This window comes from Gymnodraco acuticeps, unplaced genomic scaffold (genome assembly GCF_902827175.1).
Source record: "Gymnodraco acuticeps unplaced genomic scaffold, fGymAcu1.1, whole genome shotgun sequence".
In the NCBI taxonomy this organism is placed as follows: domain Eukaryota; kingdom Metazoa; phylum Chordata; class Actinopteri; order Perciformes; family Bathydraconidae; genus Gymnodraco; species Gymnodraco acuticeps.
The window spans coordinates 88,651-108,314 of record NW_022990425.1 but is presented as its reverse complement, the minus strand read 5'-3'; the positions used below and the strand labels follow the sequence as shown (position 1 = coordinate 108,314).

At 41.6% G+C, this 19,664-nt stretch overlaps 1 protein-coding gene across 1 annotated transcript in view; it reads right to left on the bottom strand.

The window, feature by feature from the left end:
- LOC117551927 (zinc finger protein 658B-like) overlaps positions 1-14,269 on the bottom strand; it is a 45,560-nt gene extending 31,291 nt beyond the window's left edge. Inside the window, exons 1-2 of the mRNA XM_034225007.1 lie at positions 13,334-14,269; positions 3,456-4,802 (exon numbers count right to left, since the gene is read on the bottom strand). Coding sequence (XP_034080898.1) covers positions 3,456-4,802; positions 13,334-13,375 — 1,389 coding nt within the window. The 5' untranslated portion in view covers positions 13,376-14,269. The remainder of the gene's footprint in view (positions 1-3,455; positions 4,803-13,333) is intronic.
- Positions 14,270-19,664: the final 5,395 nt, after the last annotated feature.

Sequence of the window (19,664 nt, the reverse complement as noted above, 5' to 3'; positions counted from 1 at the left end):
TCTATAAGAATACTAGTGTTCTTTCCTCCAGCATTTCTTCCACTATGTTTCCGTTACTGTCTGTATGGTTGCTGCCCCATAGACTGTTGTGTGCATTGAAATCACCACACCAGACTTCCTTCCTATGTTTATATTCTGCTATTTCTTTAAATATATCAGTGGTTAGATTTGGACATGGGTTGTATACATTGATTATCCTAATGTTATCTTGTTTTCTAGGGTTGCAGATGTCCACTATAATACAGTCTATACCATCAGGAGATTGCACCTCCCTATATGCCACACCATCTTTGAGAAATGACTGCAGGATCTCAGGTCTGCAAAGTGGACAGGTAGGCGAGAAAGGCTTTTTTGAGTCTCAGAGACCAAGGTCCTGTACACTTCGCATACATTGACTGCACGACTTCAGGTCTGCGATGTGGACAGTACACCTCAAATACATCACTACACAACCTGGGGTATTTGAAGATAAGGGAATGGCATGTTTATAATATGCTGCAAAACACAACAAATATGCAGGGTTACGAGTCTGTTTCAACAAGTCCTCCAACTCATACGACCAAATATGTCGTTTGTTCAATTGTAGGATAGTTTGGCATTAAAACGCTTTTTGATTAGATTTCTAGCGAGAAGTGTATATTGTACTTTTAGAATCCACGTCCAGTCGATGTGTAGGATCTATAGTTCCATAGATATTAGGAAGATGATTTGAGGTATGCGGCAGCCTCCATGTAAAGTTACGAGTTGAAAACAGTATTTCCTGTCTCGACGTTTTCATAATAAAACCAATGATCAAATGAACATTTAATATTCATTACTAAAGGTACAGCCGAATCATCACAGCGCACAAAACCTGTTACCGCCACAGACGGACCAGAAAAGGGAGGGTTTGAAAAAAAAAAGGGGCGGGTCCGCTCAGTGAAACGATAACAACGAAACATGGAGGAACAGAAGTCTGCGTTTAAATCGTGTGTGTGTGTGTGTGGTTAAAACACATCAGCTGCCTCCTGGTGCTGCAGAGATTTCATGAAGTGAAGGAGGTGTTCCTTCCATAAAGCAGCTGTGGGCAGCAGATACTGTGAGAGTCACAGACATGAATACATAGATCAAGGCAGACTGGTGCACACACTCTCCTGTTTTGCCAATCCGGTGGTTAAACAAATATAGCTCTACATCCCTGGCCGACATGTCCTTAAAATGAAGTCAGAGTTCGACATTTTAATTCATTCATTACCTTTCCAACTCCTCATGCAGTTGACTGTTACAGGTCTATCCAGGTTCATGGTACAATGCATAAGCTTCACATCGAGAGACTGAAACTGTGTTTTCCTTTACCGTTCTGTTTTCATTTCACAATAAAGTTAATAGTCACATTATGTTTGATATTATTATGTTTTATTAACTACACCACTGGTTTTTTAACCCGCGCCGCCTAGTGGTTAAAGCACGTTATTGAATGTTGTTGTTGAAGAAGTTTTATTTGATGAAAACATTTCAATATTAAGAGTAGCCTACATACACAATATAAAATATCAAGAAGACACTGTAGTGATCTCTAAAACAGTTGAGTGCAGGACGTCCAAAGATATTAACAGGAGGATGCAAAACAGACCAACTAGGCTTTATTTAAACATTAAACATTACTTTAAGTTAAGGTCTTCTTGAATAAGACAAAAACGTTGGGGTTATCCACAGATAAATATGAATTCTGACAAAGTACTTAACGTCCAATATATTGCATAGTTTATTTTGGCACTTGACAATCACCTTCCCTGAATTTGAGGCAGGTGTAACTAAAGTCTGATTTAAGGGTTGTTTATAGTTCACATCATTAATCACAATCTGCAAAGGAACTAAAATAAATGTAGTGGAGTAAAAATACCAGGTTAACCTCTGAATTGTAGTGGAGTAGAACATAGTAGCATGCTGCTGTAACAAAAACATTTCTCAACTTGGGATCAATAAAGTATATCTTATCTTAAGATGATCGATGGATGCTGCCATATTTGCTAAATGTGCTGTCCAATTCCAGTTTTGGAAAGTCTGCCGTGGCTCCATTCCATTTCAAAGAGCTGTTGACGCTCAGCGTAACCTTGCCGCACTGCCACTCCAACATCCAATCACAGGGCTTGATGACTAATCACGGGGTTTGTAAAGCAAGGCGGATGTTGTAGTCCCAAACGATAGCTGGGGATTCTGGGTAGTGTAGTGCCTTCGGAAACTGTAGTGTCAAAACTCCTATTTGTTTCTCTGAATCGAAGGTTAAAAACACAAAAGCATTGTACACCATTTAAACCAATCAATATTGTGTAATTAACAAGGATAAACTGATGTTTTCTAGTGGATGAGTAATGCAGATATCACTGTGTAATCATTTGACAGTGAGGGAATATATCCGGTTTTATTGTGAAAACTTCGAGACCGGAAAAACTTTTTTCACCCACGCTAACTTTGCATGGAAGCTGCATACACGTTATCCTGATGAGACCTCAGATCATCTTCGTAATATCTATCAAACTATAGATCCTACACATCCACTGGACGTGGATTCTAAGAGCACAATATACACTTTTCGCTAGAAATCTAATCAAAAAGCATACATAACATAACATGCTTCTGTACTCTGTGCTCTTTCATTCACCTTGAGGGGGTTTCCCGACATGTTGTTTCAGTAAATTAAAGGGTGTTTCTTGTTGTCGTTGCTGTGGACCTTCTTAATACCTTGGAAAATGCCGTTTAATACTTTTTAATAGCCTTAATTTTCGCTAAATTGATTTATCAACTTTTAAGACCCCGCGGACACCCTGAATGTTAATTTGAACACTTGGTGGTGGGGTGTATAAAATGGGTCATAGGTGACAGGAGAGGAAGTGGACACAGGAGGAAGAGCATACCGTTTCTATCAGACGGCCAGCCCAGCCTCAGCAGATACTCATACTACAACTATTGACACAGTGTACTTAAACCTTGGTATGTAAAGCAATGAAACAGCGCGCTGTCGGCAGACGGACAGAAAACGAAACTTAAAGGAACAGTGAACATTATGCCTGTCAATTCTGACGTTACGTCAACAGATGGGGCTGTTCTCACAGAATCAGCCCATGCAAAGACAGTGTTAAATTAAGCGAAATGAGGAATGGCTAAAATGCATGATGTTTGGTATTTTTAAAAATAAAAAGTATAAATATGCCTTATATAGGTTTGGTCCTACACTATATTATTCAAATATAGCATGATAGGTCCACTTTAAAGGAACAGTGAACATTATGCCTGTCAATTCTGACATTACGTCAACAGATGGCGCTGTTGGGATGGGATCTGTAATGGAAAAAAGGATTACCCAACACAAGGCCAATAGATGGGAATTGTTTATTGTAAACTGTGAAAAAAACAAAATATGCTTAATTGCGGCTCCTACACTCTTAGAACCACTATGGGTTTTCTCCTGAGTGAACACGAAGATGTCTTTTGAGAGCACTTGATGCAGTGAAAGTTTTACCACACTCTTCACACCAGTAGGGTTTTTCTCCAGTGTGAATACGGTGATGTGATTCTAGAGCACCTGATGAAGTGAAAGTTTTCCCACACTCTTCACACCAGTAAGGTTTTTCTCCAGTATGAATACGTTGATGTGTTTTGAGAGCACCTGATGTAGTGAAAGTTTTCCCACACTCTTCACAGCTGTATGGTTTTTCTCCAGTGTGAATACGGTGATGTGTTTTGAGATCACCTGATTGAGTGAACGTTTTCCCACACTCTTCACAGCTGTAAGGTTTTTCTCCAGTATGAATACGTTGATGTGTTTTGAGAGCACCTGATTGAGTGAAAGTTTTCCCACACTCTTCACAGCTGTAAGGTTTTTCTCCAGTATGAATACGTTGATGTGTTTTGAGATAACCTGATCTAGTGAAAGTTGTCCCACACTCTTCACAGCTGTACGGTTTTTCTCCAGTATGAATACGTTGATGTGTTTTGAGATAACCTGATCTAGTGAAAGTTGTCCCACACTCTTCACAGCTGTAAGGTTTTTCTCCAGTGTGAATACGTTGATGTGTTTTGAGAGCACCTGATGTAGTGAAAGTTGTCCCACACTCTTCACAGCTGTAAGGTTTTTCTCCAGTGTGAATATGTTGATGTGTTTTGAGAGCACCTGATGTAGCGAAAGTTGTCCCACACTCTTCACAGCTGTAAGGTTTTTCTCCAGTGTGAATACGTTGATGTGTTTTGAGAGCACCTGATGTAGTGAAAGTTGTCCCACACTCTTCACACCAGTACGGTTTTTCTCCAGTGTGAATACGTTGATGTGTTTTGAGAGCACCTGATGTAGTGAAAGTTGTCCCACACGCTTCACACCAGTACGGTTTTTCTCCAGTATGAATACGTTGATGTGTTTTGAGAGCACCTGATTGAGTGAAAGTTGTCCCACACTCTTCACAGCTGTAAGGTTTTTCTTCAGTATGAATAAGTTGATGTGTTTTGAGATTACCCGATTGAGTGAAAGTTGTCCCACACTCTTCACAGCTGTAAGGTTTTTCTCCAGTATGAATACGTTGATGTGTTTTGAGATGACCTGATCTAGTGAAAGTTGTCCCACAATCTTCACAGCTGTACGGTTTTTCTCCAGTATGAATACGTTGATGTATTTTGAGAGCACCTGATCTAGTGAAAGTTGTCCCACAATCTTCACAGCTGTACGGTTTTTCTCCTGTGTGAATCAGCAGGTGGCTCTTTAAAGTTCCAGATGCTGTAAAGGATTTGTCACATTGCTGACAGCTGTGACGTCTCTCTCTTCCTTTCGGTTTCTAGAACAGACGGACAGAGAAAGAGAGAAAGTCAATCTAAAAAGCATAAATACACAAGTTAACACAATAAAAACTCACTTAATATAAACCTTGAGTTAACAAAATACTACTTATCAACTGTTTGTCTTTATTATATTTGATACAGTAATACAGCAATATTCTAACCAAAGTATATACCAGAGGTGGGGGACTTGAGTCACATGACTTGACTCGAGTCACATGACTTGACTTGCCTATTTTTTTACTTGAGACTTGCTTGACTAACATTGATAAAAGACTCGACTTGACTTTGACTTGGTATTCATGACTTGAGACTTAGGCTTGAGACAGATGACTCGAAAGGACTTTACTTTTTAAAATAGAATATTTGCATTTGTATTGTACGAAGCACCTAGAGGGCAATGAAAGAAAAAAAAGAGAGAGAAAGTCTCTTCTCGTTCGCAGGAGAAAGTAGGAAGTGGAGCGCACAGGAGACAGCCGTTTCATTGCAGACTGTTATGTTTATGTGGGGAAATATATACATTATTTGAGATAGATTTCAAACTCGGACTTCATTTTAGGGACATTTCGGCCAGGGGTGTAGAGTTATTTGTTCAAGCACCGGATCGGCAAAACAGGAGAGTCTGTGAACCAGTCTGCCTTGACCTATGTATTCATGTCTGTGACTCTCACAGTATCTGCTGCCCACAGCTGCTTCATAGAAGAAAACCTCCTTCACTTCATGAAATCTCTGCAGCACCAGGAGGCTGTAACGTGTAACTTAGCAGAATCTGAGGAGAGCAGCAGCAGCTGCAAAGAGCTGTGCCTTCACTGTGTTTACCTTCATTAGAACAGCTAACGAGCGACCGCAGGCTGCTACGTTTTAACCCCCACAATTATTCCCCCTATTACCTGTTTTATGATTTCAGAGCCCCACTCTCCATTGTTGTTAATGTTGAAAATAAAACTCTAGTTTCATAACCACTGTCTTTTAGCTGATTTAAACTGGGGTTATTCATCAGGATTTCGTAGGACTTGACTTGCTTGACTCTCACCCCAGTAACTTGAGACTTGCACATGTATGACTTACTCCCACCTCTGGTATACAGGAGACTGAGGGAGACGGCATCCTGGCACTGCGAGTCTCAGTATGCTCTGTTCCTCTTGCGTTTTGTGTTTTTGTCTAAACTTTGTTGTGTCTGTATGAAACGTCATTTTGAGAGACCATGCTTTTGATCCTGTGGATTACATTTGCCTTCTGCAGACCATGTCTGGCCATTCAACTTTCCAAGACACAACTGAGTGACAGCACGAACAGGTATAGCGAGGAGCCCCGGCCTCTACGCTGCTACAGACGCGAGGCAATGCTAGGGCTACAATGCGATCGGCCTCCTACGAAAAAGCCATAGTGCTCTTCGTTATTGGATGAGATCCCTCGGGAGCCGCTTAGAAACACCAGGAAAAAGAGACGAGGAAGGAGGGGAGGCGTTCAGAATACGGCGGAGATTCAGCCGACCACCACTTCCATCATTCTCACAAACCTGCGCTCATTGAGCAACAACGTGGACACACTAAGGACATACACAAGGTACTGTCATGAATTTCTCGAGGTCTCTTTATTGTGTTTCACGGAAAGTTGGCTCCAATCTACGATGCCTGAATCTCTCTTTGAAGTACCCGGACTCACCCTTGTTCGAGCAGACAGGGATGCGAACTCGGGGAAAACCATAGGAGGCGGTATTTGTGTGTATATTAATGATCTGTGGTGCCGATCATACTCAGTAGAATGTAAAACCTGCAATCCCAACGTAGAAATTCTCGGCATGACGTTAAGACCCTTTTATCTGACTAGAGAATTTGGGTGTATTTGACTGTTTGTTGTTTACGTGCCTCCCAGCGGCCGAGGACACTGTGTTCACGAGCTGCAACTCAGCCACCCCGATGCACCGGCAATAGTGCTCGGGGACATGAAGCAATGTCGCCTGGAGACTGTGTTACCTGGGTTCCAGCAGTATGTTAGCGATCACAGCAGGAAAGACAATATCCTGGACAAATGCTTTGTTAATGATAAAGGAGCCTATGTGTCTAAATACAGACCACCAATACTGAACTCTGATCATAGTGCTGTGAATATGATACCAGTGTATAAGACCAAACTCAAGGGAACCAGAAAAGAAAGTAATAAATCATATGTGACTAAGGACATAAAACAAAGACTATGGAGCACTTGAACAGACAGAGAGAGAACTGAAAGTCAAATTGAGGGAATCAAAACACACAGAGAGCTTTTGGGAAATGCTTTTAAAGCCAAAGACCCCAAAATAGTGTGGGACACCATGAGAACCGTGACAGGAATGACCTCTTCAGCTAAACCTATTGTGACGCACAAGACATACTTGATCCATACCAATTTGCCTATAAGCAAGAGGGTGGTACTGCTGCTACTCTGGTTCACATCATCACTAAACATTTAGATAAACGTCACACCTATGCAAGAGCCCTCTTCCTAGACTTCTCAGCAGCAACACTGTTACGTTCCCACTTGGCTAGGGTACAAACGGGAAACGACACGACCAGATTGGATTTGGTATATTTGTTACCGGTGGTTTTATTGTCACTGAAACTAGGCAAAATGATGGTCACACAGATTGGCCCCACAACACGGGTCAATCTGTCACTATAATACAACACAAAGGGTCTCCAAAAGAGAGTTGCCCCGCTACACAAAGAAAAACAAATCTCACTACTAAAGTGGAAACAAACAATAAACAAAACGGGACTGTGGAAACACACAGCTGGTGCGGGTCTACAGGTGCTAATCAACCTGGATCTAAGCAGTATAAACACACAGGAATGCTGGTCTACAGGTGCTAATCAACCTGGATCTAAGCAGTATACACACACACAAAATCCCTACGCTAACACAGAACCCGACGACACACTGCTATTCAGTGTGCTCGCCTAGAACCCTACTATAGACACTGCTAATCAGTGGAGCTAATACAAAAGACACACGGCTAAATACTCTCAGAATTCACAGAATGAAGGCTTATCACAAGGATAGGGTTGAGGCATCTGACACAAAATACAGAGCCTCCCGACTGTTGTCCGTGCTCAGCCTTTATACTCCTCCCCCGGATGACGTGGCAGAAGCGAGCAGGGGTTGGGCGACGTCTGTCCAATCCCCGCGGATGTTGAGCGGTCCGGACGGCCAATGACAGCAGAGGAACTGCACAGCTCATTTACATACACAAACAGCCTTAAGCTCACAAGGTAGCAGCGGCTGTAACACCCCCCCCTTAAAACACAAACCCCACAGGGTTTTTGTGAACCATAACACCTCACACACCATGACCACAGAACACATCACTCCAGTCTGGACAGAGCATCTGCGAACAGGGGTTGGGCGACGTCTGTCCAATCCCCGCGGATGTTGAGCGGTCCGGACGGCCAATGACAGCAGAGGAACTGCACAGCTCATTTACATACACAAACAGCCTTAAGCTCACAAGGTAGCAGCGGCTGTAACAAACACAATACAAGCAGACATCTTGGTGTCAAAAATGGAAGTAAATCCATACCTGATTTACTGGTATGCCGCTTTCCTCACCAGTAGAGAGCAACTTGACCAAACCCTGTCATCTGCCATCACAACCAATGTAGGGGCCCCCCAGGGCTGCAGGAGTTCAGCTGTGCTCTTAGCTTCTTTTAGCTTCTTTTGATGACTTTACTGAACTGCTGTCTATAGTGTGTTTTGACTTTGACCGTCTAGTCATTGTTGGTGATTTTAACATCCATGTTGACAACCCCCAGGACAGAGGGGCTAAAGAACTGTTTTGTGTTCTTGATAACTATGGACTGACTCAGCATGTGACGGAGCCCACGCACAATAAGGGGCACACTCTGGACTTAATGATCTCAAAGGGTCTGAATATCTCTGAGGTTGTGGTGACTGATGTTGCGCTCTCTGATCATTCCTTTGAGAGCTCTATTTCTGTCCACACAAATGTTCAAAAAGAGGTAACCACAAAGCGATATTTAACTGAAAACACTAGGGAAATGTTTACTCAGGATGTTTCTTCCACACTTGCCCCTGCTAACATCTCAGTAAATGAGCTAGTAGATTATTTAAATTCAAAAATAACTTAGGTGAAGGAAGTGACTGGGAAGAAAAGATCTCCATGGAGAAAGGCCATGACCGTGAGAACAGCAAAAAGAGAGTGTCGAAAAGCTGAACGTAGGTGGAGAAAAACAAATCTCCAGGTTCACTTTGAAATCTATAAAGAGAGACTTGGCTTTTATCATTTGGAATTGTAAATTGCACGACAGTCTTTCTTCTCTGACATCATTGCTAAAAACAAAAACAATGCTACCGTGGACAGACTAACTAACCCCCCAGTGTCAGTACCCCCCCCATTCAGAAAATCAGACCAGCAGTCAGAGCCTCTGCATCAGGTACAGCAGATCTGTGCAGAGACACACAGTCTCTGTGTCCACCTAAAATCAATACAAACACCATGACACAGTTCCATCAGATTAATGATAAAAACCTAGAGGACATTATTCAACTTCTGAAATCCTCCTCCTGCTGCCTTGATATTATTCCAACAGGGTTTTTCAAAGATGTTTTTCCTTGCATGGCCTCAGATCTACTTCACACCTCATTCACACCAACGGTGTTTCAGGGCCGGTTCGGAGCTGGAGCTTGAAAAGCACCGGGTTTTCCTGTTCACACTTGCGGCTTTCACACCAGCACTTTTCCCTTTCTAGCTCCGAGCTAGAGCTTTTCTGGTTCAGCTCCGGTTTCCCTTTTCTGCTCCCGCTCTGTTCACACCGCCCAGCACCCGACTGGTGGGGAGGGACCCTCTCATGACATCCAACTATAGGCCCATCAGTATCTTACCCATAGTATCCAAGGTATTTGAGAAATTGATTGCCAAACAAATCAATCATCTCAACAACAGCTCCTTTCCACTGCATCCAATGCAATTTGGATTCAGGGCTAATCGCTCAACAGAAACAGTGACATGCTTCTTCGTGGAGAAAGTTAAGGCATCAATGGACAGGGGTGGGGTTGTGGGGGCCCTGTTCCTTGACTTACGGAAAGCTTTTGACACTGTTAATCACAACATCTTATTGCAAAAAATACTCAACTTAAATGTTTCTATAGAATTCACCAACCTCTTTCATTCGTATCTTTCATCCCGCTCCCAATGTGTTCAAATTGAGAACCATAAGTCTAGTGTTTGTCAACTGGAGTACCGCAGGGCTCTGTATTGGGCCCAATCCTGTTTAGTATGTACATATATGATCTGCCTTCTGTGTGTGGAGAATGTGATGTATTAATGTATGCTGATGATACAGTTGTTTTTACTCATGGCAAAACCGCAGAAGAGGCTGCTACCAAGGTCACTGATGTGTTGGAGAATATTACATCCTGGCTTAACAATAATTGTTTGCAACCAAATGTCTCAAAGACAGTGTGTATGTTCTTCTCCAAGGGCCACAGCATTATAACAGAGCAAGATGTTTTCTTTTCTGGAAGGAGACTTCAGGTTGTCTCGGAGTACAAGTACTTAGGAGTACATATTGACACAAACCTCAATTTCAAAACCCATATCAAAAAGGTCTGCAATAAAGTAAAGTGCAATCTGTCAAATTACATATACATTAGAAACTTCCTATCATCTGCAGCAGCTAAGCTATACCTTCACTCAATGGTCCTCTCCCACATCTACTACTGTCTGATCAGCTGGGCTACTGCTCACTCTACAGCTCTAAGGCCACTGAACTAACTCCATGGTCCTCTCCCACATCTACTACTGTCTGATCAGCTGGTCTAATGCTCACTCTACAGCTCTAAGGCCACTGAACTAACTCCATGGTCCTCTCCCACATCTACTACTGTCTGATCAGCTGGTCTAATGCTCACTCTACAGCTCTAAGGCCACTGAACTAACTCCATGGTCCTCTCCCACATCTACTACTGTCTGATCAGCTGGTCTAATGCTCACTCTACAGCTCTAAGGCCACTGAACTAACTCCATGGTCCTCTCCCACATCTACTACTGTCTGATCAGCTGGTCTAATGCTCACTCTACAGCTCTAAGGCCACTGAACTAACTCCATGTTCCTCTCCCACATCTACTACTGTCTGATCAGCTGGTCTAATGCTCACTCTACAGCTCTAAGGCCACTGAACTAACTCCATGGTCCTCTCCCACATCTACTACTGTCTGATCAGATGGTCTAATGCTCACTCTACAGCTCTAAGGCCACTGAACTAACTCCATGGTCCTCTCCCACATCTACTACTGTCTGATCAGCTGGTCTACTGCTCACTCTACAGCTCTAAGGCCACTGAACTAACTCCATGTTCCTCTCCCACATCAACTACTGTCTGATCAGCTGGTCTAATGCACACTCTACAGCTCTAAGGCCACTGAACTAACTCCATGTTCCTCTCCCACATCTACTACTGTCTGATCAGCTGGTCTAATGCTCACTCTACAGCTCTAAGGCCACTGAACTAACTCCATGGTCCTCTCCCACATTTACTACTGTCTGATCAGCTGGTCTAATGCTCACTCTACAGCTCTAAGGCCACTGAACTAACTCCATGTTCCTCTCCCACATCTACTACTGTCTGATCAGCTGGTCTAATGCTCACTCTACAGCTCTAAGGCCACTGAACTAACTCCATGGTCCTCTCCCACATCTACTACTGTCTGATCAGATGGTCTAATGCTCACTCTACAGCTCTAAGGCCACTGAACTAACTCCATGGTCCTCTCCCACATCAACTACTGTCTGATCAGCTGGTCTAATGCTCACTCTACAGCTCTAAGGCCACTGAACTAACTCCATGGTCCTCTCCCACATCTACTACTGTCTGATCAGCTGGTCTAATGCTCACTCTACAGCTCTAAGGCCACTGAACTAACTCCATGGTCCTCTCCCACATCTACTACTGTCTGATCAGCTGGTCTAATGCTCACTCTACAGCTCTAAGGCCACTGGAATCACTGTATAAACAAGCACTCAGAACACGAGACAAAAAGCCATTCCGGTATCATCACTGTCACATTGTTAAAAAGTATAATCTGTTCAGCTGGGAAAATCTCATAGTTTACAAAAACATCTGCTTAGTTTATAAGATCACTCGTAGGTTGGCTCCTCCTCCTCTGGCTGGCTGCATCAGCCTAAAGTCCACCTCAACCAGGGCTACTAGAGGTGCGGCTAGGGGAGACTGCACCATCCCATTTAAGAAGAGCGCATTCAGCCAGGCTGTCTTTCATTCCACGCATCCCATCAATGGAATTCAATACCACAACCAATAAGAGAGTCCTCATCCTACTACACATTCAAGCACAGTGTTAAAAAGTGGCTCATTAATAATCAACAGTGTCAGCACTGATGTGTGGGTGTAGGTGTGTGTATGAGTGCGTATTGTACATTTTGTATTTATTATCATGACTTGCTCTTATCTGTATTCAGTGATGTCATCTATTGTAAATATGTACAATGGTATAACAATGTTGTGGTATTTTTATTATTGCTTTTAGGATGTCTATCAGCATCTGGCAAAGGGACTATCGGTGAAAACTAGCCTTTTGGCTAATTTGAGTACTTTTACATGTTTTTAATATGTTGATTAATGTACACTGGAGAAAAACAAATCTCCAGGTTCACTTTGAAATCTATAAAGAAAGACTTGGCTTTTATCATTTGGAATTGTAAATTGCACGACAGTCTTTCTTCTCTGACATCATTGCTAAAAACAAAAACAATGCTACCGTGGACAGACTAACTAACCCCCCAGCGTCAGTATCCCCCCCTTTCAGAAAATCAGACCAGCAGTCAGAGCCTCTGCATCAGGTACAGCAGATGTGTTGTCCCTGTGTCCACCTAAAATCAATACAAACACCATGACACAGTTCCATCAGATTAATGATAAAAACCTAGAGGACATTATTCAACTTCTGAAATCCTCTTCCTGCTGCCTTGATATTATTCCAACAGGGTTTTTCCAAGATGGTTTTCCTTGCATGGCCTCAGATCTACTTCACACCTCATTCACACCAACGGTGTTTCAGGGCCGGTTCGGAGCTGGAGCTTGAAAAGCACCGGGTTTTCCTGTTCACACTGAAGCGGAGCAGCCTCTTAGCTCCGGAATTCGGTTCGTTTCAAGCCTCCTCGGCCAGAGGAAACGTTCCGGACACTTACCACCCTAGCAGTAACTATAGTAACGCAGTGTAGGCGGAGCCGTGACGTCATCATGACGTAAATGATCCGCCTTCTGTGTGTGGAGAATGTGATGTATGCTGATGATACAGTTGTGAGCTCACAGCTCCTCATATCTGTTTAGAAACTAGACAGAAGTTAAACAAGTACAAACCACAGACTGTCTGTGTCATGGTGAATACAGTCGCTGGTGTATTTATGTCTGTATAGGGCGTTCCCAGCTGAATAAGGGCGTCACATGAAGGCAAGACGCCCGCCTGGCGGAAACGCTGGAATTAGGAATATATTGTGATGAAGTGCACACTGACCTGAGCTCCAGGGGTCTCTTTCTTCTCCTCCATGCTGCTCATCAGCTGTCCTGATGAAGACCACAGAGCTGCTTCATTATTAATATAATACAAGTATTTAGATATAATTCATCATAAACTGTCAGCAGTGAAGAGGAGGAATTCAAAGAGTTTATTCAATGATATGTTCTATTTCTAGATGCTTATATGTAGTGTTTTATCACACCATGTGCAGTGCCTTGTCTTATCTATGCTGCTGTGACGTAAACATGGTCCAAATTGATCCATTTAGTCAATGTGATGCTAAGCAGAGGAGAACATGATAGAAAGGTCAGATAGTTATTAACGTTACATGCACATTACTTTAACCATTACGATAACAAGTTGGTTTTCTGTGTAAATTATTATTAATATAATACAAATATTTAGATATAATTCATCATAATCTGTGTAGCAACTTACATTCTAACTTACAGCTCACAGTTTGTTCACTTTTATTTCATTAAAATGACTTTATTCACATAGAAAGTGACATTAATGGTTGTTTGAACCACTGTTATAGCGCTATCCGTGTGTAACTATCACTAAGTTAACACAGAAAGCAAACATTAGCTAGTGAGACTGTTTAATGTACTCCATGTATACAGTATTTTCTGTATATTGTGTATTCTTTAGATACTCTAGTGATATGTGTCCTGTGTGTATACTTGCTGCTAATGCTTCATTTTTATTATATCTTATTGCGTCTTTTAAATATGTTTAACTCGTGTAATGCCTGAAAACACTTCTGCTGTGACACATTCATTTCCCACTTTAAGATAAATCATTATTTAAATAAAGTATATCTATTTATCTAATGAGCTAAACCGTCGCTTAGCTTAGCGTTAGCTGCTAACTGAAGAACCCCATTCATTTCAATGGGAAAAATGCTACGTCACGTGAATGGCGATGCTAATAAGCTAGACCTGTATTATACTTAATGTATGATTGAGACCTGTATTATACTTAATGTATGATTGAGACCTGTATTATACTTAATGTATGATTGAGACCTGTATTATACTTAAAGTATGATTGAGACCTGTATTATACTTAAAGTATGATTGAGACCTGTATTATACTTAAAGTATGATTGAGACCTGTATTATACTTAAAGTGTTATTGAGACCTGTATTATACCTAAAGTATGATTGAGACCTGTATTATACTTAAAGTATGATTGAGACCTGTATGATACTTAAAGTATGATTGAGACCTGTATTATACTTAAAGTATGATTGAGACCTGTATTATACTTAATGTATGATTGAGACCTGTATTATACTTAAAGTATGATTGAGACCTGTATTATACTTCAAGTATGATTGAGACCTGTATTATACTTAAAGTATGATTGAGACCTGTATTATACTTAATGTATGATTGAGACCTGTATTATACTTAAAGTATGATTGAGACCTGTATTATACTTAAAGTATGATTGAGACCTGTATTATACTTAATGTATGATTGAGACCTGTATTATACTTAAAGTATGATTGAGACCTGTATTATACTTAAAGTATGATTGAGACCTGTATTATACTTAAAGTATGATTGAGACCTGTATTATACTTAATGTATGATTGAGACCTGTATGACCTATTCTCATCCGAGAAATGACATTTTCCTCCCTTCTTTTAAACCCCACCTTCCTTCCATCCCCCACATACCTTTGAATGTTATAAAGATGTCTTCCTGTATCACTAAGGTCCCAATGATCTTGCCATGTTGCATATTTCTGAATGAATGTTTGAACCTCCGCTTTGCTGAGTGGAACTTCTATGTCTATGTTCATACTTCTGAGTGTTTGTTTGGCCAGAATATCCACCTGTTCATTTCCCTCCACACCAACATGAGCAGGAACCCAGATGAAACGAGTTGCTATGCCTTTGATTTGCATTTGATGTAAAATTAGAAATATTTCATTTATGATGTCCATTCTAGATGAAGATCTCCCTGATCGTATACTTGATAATGCTGAAAAGCTGTCAGATGCAATTACACTGTTATGTATTTCTTTCTCCTCTATCCATTTCAATGACAGTACCAATGCCAACAACTCTGTGGTGTATACTGACACATGGTCTGTTACCCTTTTCTTTCTATGTGTATTACTCACTGGGATATACACTGCTGCCCCTGCACGCCCTGTCTCTGGATCTTTGGAGCCATCTGTAAATATGATTGTTGAGTCTGAGTGATATCTCAACCCAGTCTCACGGCATTTCGTGTTCACCAACACGATTTTTAATCTATTGATTCGTGTTCACCAACACGATTTGCCCCTTTTTTTCGTGTTGCACAGCACGATTTTAAAAGCAACGTATTTCTACTGCCTGCAGCACGTATTTTTCTCCGGTCGGGTCGTGGGAGACCGGAAGCTGTGTGGTTCATAAAAACATGTTCTTACTCAATATCAAGCCACAATTATTGCTTTTATTTTAAATCGTATAATTTCGGACTTTTGTTGCCGTCTGTGAGGAAAATAAATGGGGCTCCTCCTCCTCCTCCTCCTCCTCCTCCTCCTCCTCCTCCTCCTCCTCCTCCTCCTCCTGCTCCTCCTCCTCAGCACACGTCATAAATACGCAGATAAACATCACCAAGGATGCAAAGGAACCCCATCGCAGCATCGTGTACCAGAGCGGCACTCCTGTGAGCACTCTGCAAAAACAAAGACTGGATGAGAGACATTTCCTGATGGGTTTGTAATAAATCACCGTGTTTTAGATTTCTGACCTGAGAAGCAGGTGTGTCTCGGTGGCGTTGATCAGCTGGTTTGTGGAGTCAGGTTGGATTTCCCCGGTGGTGTGACAGGAGGTCGGGGGGTGGTTTGGGCCGTGGTGCTCACAGCACAGGCATAAACAGGTTGGCCTGGTGATTAAACAATTAAACAATGGCTTTCTTTCAGGAACTTGTGCAAGAGGGTTTCACAACAGCATTACAGCCTCATCAGTGCATTCTTTAGAAACCCATTCATGCACATTCAGTTCTACGCTTCGTCTTTAAGAACTCTGCACAGATCTCCACTTTACATCCCATTAAAGAACATATTTCAGTTTTTATTGCTTTTAAAAACGAATATTATCAGTATTTTGTTATGTTTTATTGTACTTATTTGGTATATGTATACGTTGTCTAAGTATTTGTATGTACAGTATCATTGTTGTAAAATAGTTTTAAAAAAAACGTAAGGCAATTTGTGTTTGGTAATGATGTCAGAGAAGAATCGTGGTAGATGATTTCTGTGTTGTAACAATGCCTTTTGGCAATACATCTCATCCCGTTGGAAAGCCTGTTTTCTTATCTTCCAATGGAACCACATTTGTGAGGAACATGCATTTGTGGGATGAGCAGCAGAGCTGAGTGTGTGGGGTGCGCCCATGACAAATGTGACAAATCTCCTCTGCCAATCAACAGCTGTTTTTCTGTTGACTCTTGTTTGGTGGATTCAGGGCGTCCATGAGAAGGGGAATTTCTAAAACTAACCTTGGATGATGGGAAGGTAAACCAAAAGCTTTAGGAATCCAAAGTACAACATATAATAAGTACCCTGTATCAAGATTGATGCAAAACAAGTGACCTTTGACCTTTTTAGAGAGGTTTAGCAAATGGGGTCATTTGGGTGGAAATGGGCGTATTTGCCGTTTCTCTGGAACTCATTGGTCGATTTTGATGATTGACATCTCTTTTTAACCGTTAGAGCCAATAGAATCGAAGGGGAATTTCCACATACACGTTACCATTGAGAAATGAGAGCTATGTGCACGCAGTTTGCCCAAACCTACCTTCCGCTCTGAAAACTTAGAACTAGTTTTATTGCTGATGGATTATCAGAAATAATTTCAAAGTGACACATTGGATTAACCCAGTGGTTCTCAAACTGTTTCTGTCAGGCCCCCCCTTTGGAGAAAAAAACAAGTCGGGCCCCCCCAACACAAATAGTCAGGCTCAGTGGCGGCGCCAGATATTTCTTTTGGGGGTGCTGTGGGGTAGCTGACGTTTCATAGAGGGTGCTCAAACATTTAGGGTTTCCCATTAATGCACCGGGCGCTACAGAGGAATGTTCTACTGCAACACTCCCCACGCAAATACACAGTGTGACAGTTACAATGAAGGCTCGCCGCATATACAGTAGGCAGGCCCGGTCCCAGAACAAAATGACTCATCTGCAGTGGCGGTTCTATAATTGTTTACATGGGGGGGCAAAGGGGGGGCAAGAGGTCATGCCAGGGTGGCATGGGAGGGCGGACAGTACGTGGTATGTTATACTGTATATAACCTATGTATTGTTAATTCATGCCCTAACACAAGTGTTCTTAATGCACAAGAGAAACAAGGTGTTCAGACAAACAATCGGGTGCCCTTTGAGTCCCCCAAGCTTACCTCAACCATTTTAAATGAAAGGAAACTACAACATGTATTTTAAAGCAATTAATTAGTGGAACAGGTTGTTTTGCATTACAATGTCAAACTAAATATATATTTTGTTTTTAAAAAATGGGTTTTCTTAGTATTAGATAGACATATTTGCATGTCCTCACTAAGCATTATTACATATTAATTTAATATCAAACAAATCAAAATGGCCAATTATCCCAAAATGTTGCTGCTAATATAATCACATGCTTGTCAACTTTAACTGATCAAAAATAAATTCTGAACAAATACTTGAATTATCTATGAAATTGCAATATTGTCCCTCAGTTTGTTTCAATCCCGTCACGCCATACCATTTACCCTCCTATTAAAATAATGGATCAGTCCATGTGTGGATCAGTCCATCTGTGATCTGCATTGAGGGAATTACATCACAGAAGTGTCAGTTTCTTCTCTTACCTATATTTCAGTTTTTGTATTTTCAGATTAAGATTGACAAGCTCAACATTTCAACTTATAATTAAGTACACAAATGACATCACCCATCTCTTCAGAGAGCTACAGGTGACCTGTGCAGCAACACATTTCAATCAATATTTGTCAATACTAAGAGCTGCTAGATTGTGCTGCTGTGATGGAATATGTAAGGAGAATAAGAACATACCATGTGGTCCAGCTGGAGTTTCATCTGCCTCCTGATCCCTGCCTCTGTCCCTCTTTCTGACACTTCATCTTTATTCCTCACATACATTTCTTCTTCTTCACTAATGTCTTCATCTCCTCCTCCTGCTCTGACCCTCCTGGTCTCTTCATCTCCTCCTCTTCCTCCTGCTCTGACCCTCCTGGTCTCTTCATCTCCTCCTCTTCCTCCTGCTCTGACCCTCCTGGTCTCGTTAGTGGAAAGTCAGCTCTGTCAACACTGACACAATCTGTACATTACAACGCTCTGTTTGTACATATGCCTTGAACTGTATCTGTCTGCTTTGTGAATATGTATTTTAGTTTAGTTTTTATGTTTTTATATATGCTTTTATATAAGTATCTCTGTTGAATGTTGTTTTACTGATTGTTTTTATCTGTTATATGAAATTAATTTTGGTTTTTAGGATGACTTTTAACATCTGTCCAGGGACTACAGACGAAAAATAGCCTGTTGGCTAACTCTGGCGCATTTACAGAAATGTCAATCAATGTGCACTGTCCCTGCCAAATAAATATATATTTAATTAATTTTTTTATTCAGTGAACTCTCTTTTCCTTTTCCTCTTTCTGTTCGTCCTGATCACTTCTCATATGTCTTTGTGTTGTTGTTGAATCACTCCTATACTCTGGCCTGCAAGAGTCTACTTGTGAAAAGCACTGGTACAAATGCTTGTATAACTTTACACGTTAGGGCCATGTAGCCTAGCTAATATGTAGCATATCATATAACATCAGAAAGTATTGATCAAGCGCACACAGGCAGCTGTGTTTGGATCCAGTTTTTACAGTAAAGGATGTATCCTGGTTTCATTGATCTGGCCTCATGGCTGTGATGTGTAGTTTACGTGGATGTAATAGTAGGCTACCACGTAGTTTAGCAAAGTGATCGATCTCCCAGCTAACGCTGTCTGCGTAGTATTTTGTAACGTCCCAAACAGCGCCCGTCTGTTAAACGCTATCGATTCAAACGGCAGCGTTTTATTAATATTTAGTTTCAAGCTATCGTCCTTAGTAAAAACAAAACTAGTGGAAAGGGAAATGCTCCCAGGGGAAGCTGATCCATAGGTGCTGGGACAGCTCGCTCCCTCTCTGCAGCGGTGTGAGCCGCGGTCTGTGTGAATGCCGCTCCGCAGTTTAATGCAGGGCCGTAGCTGCGTTTTTAACGGGCCTAAAATTATATTTTAAAATGATTCACTTTTAACTAATGTAATGCTTGTTTTGTTGCTTGAGA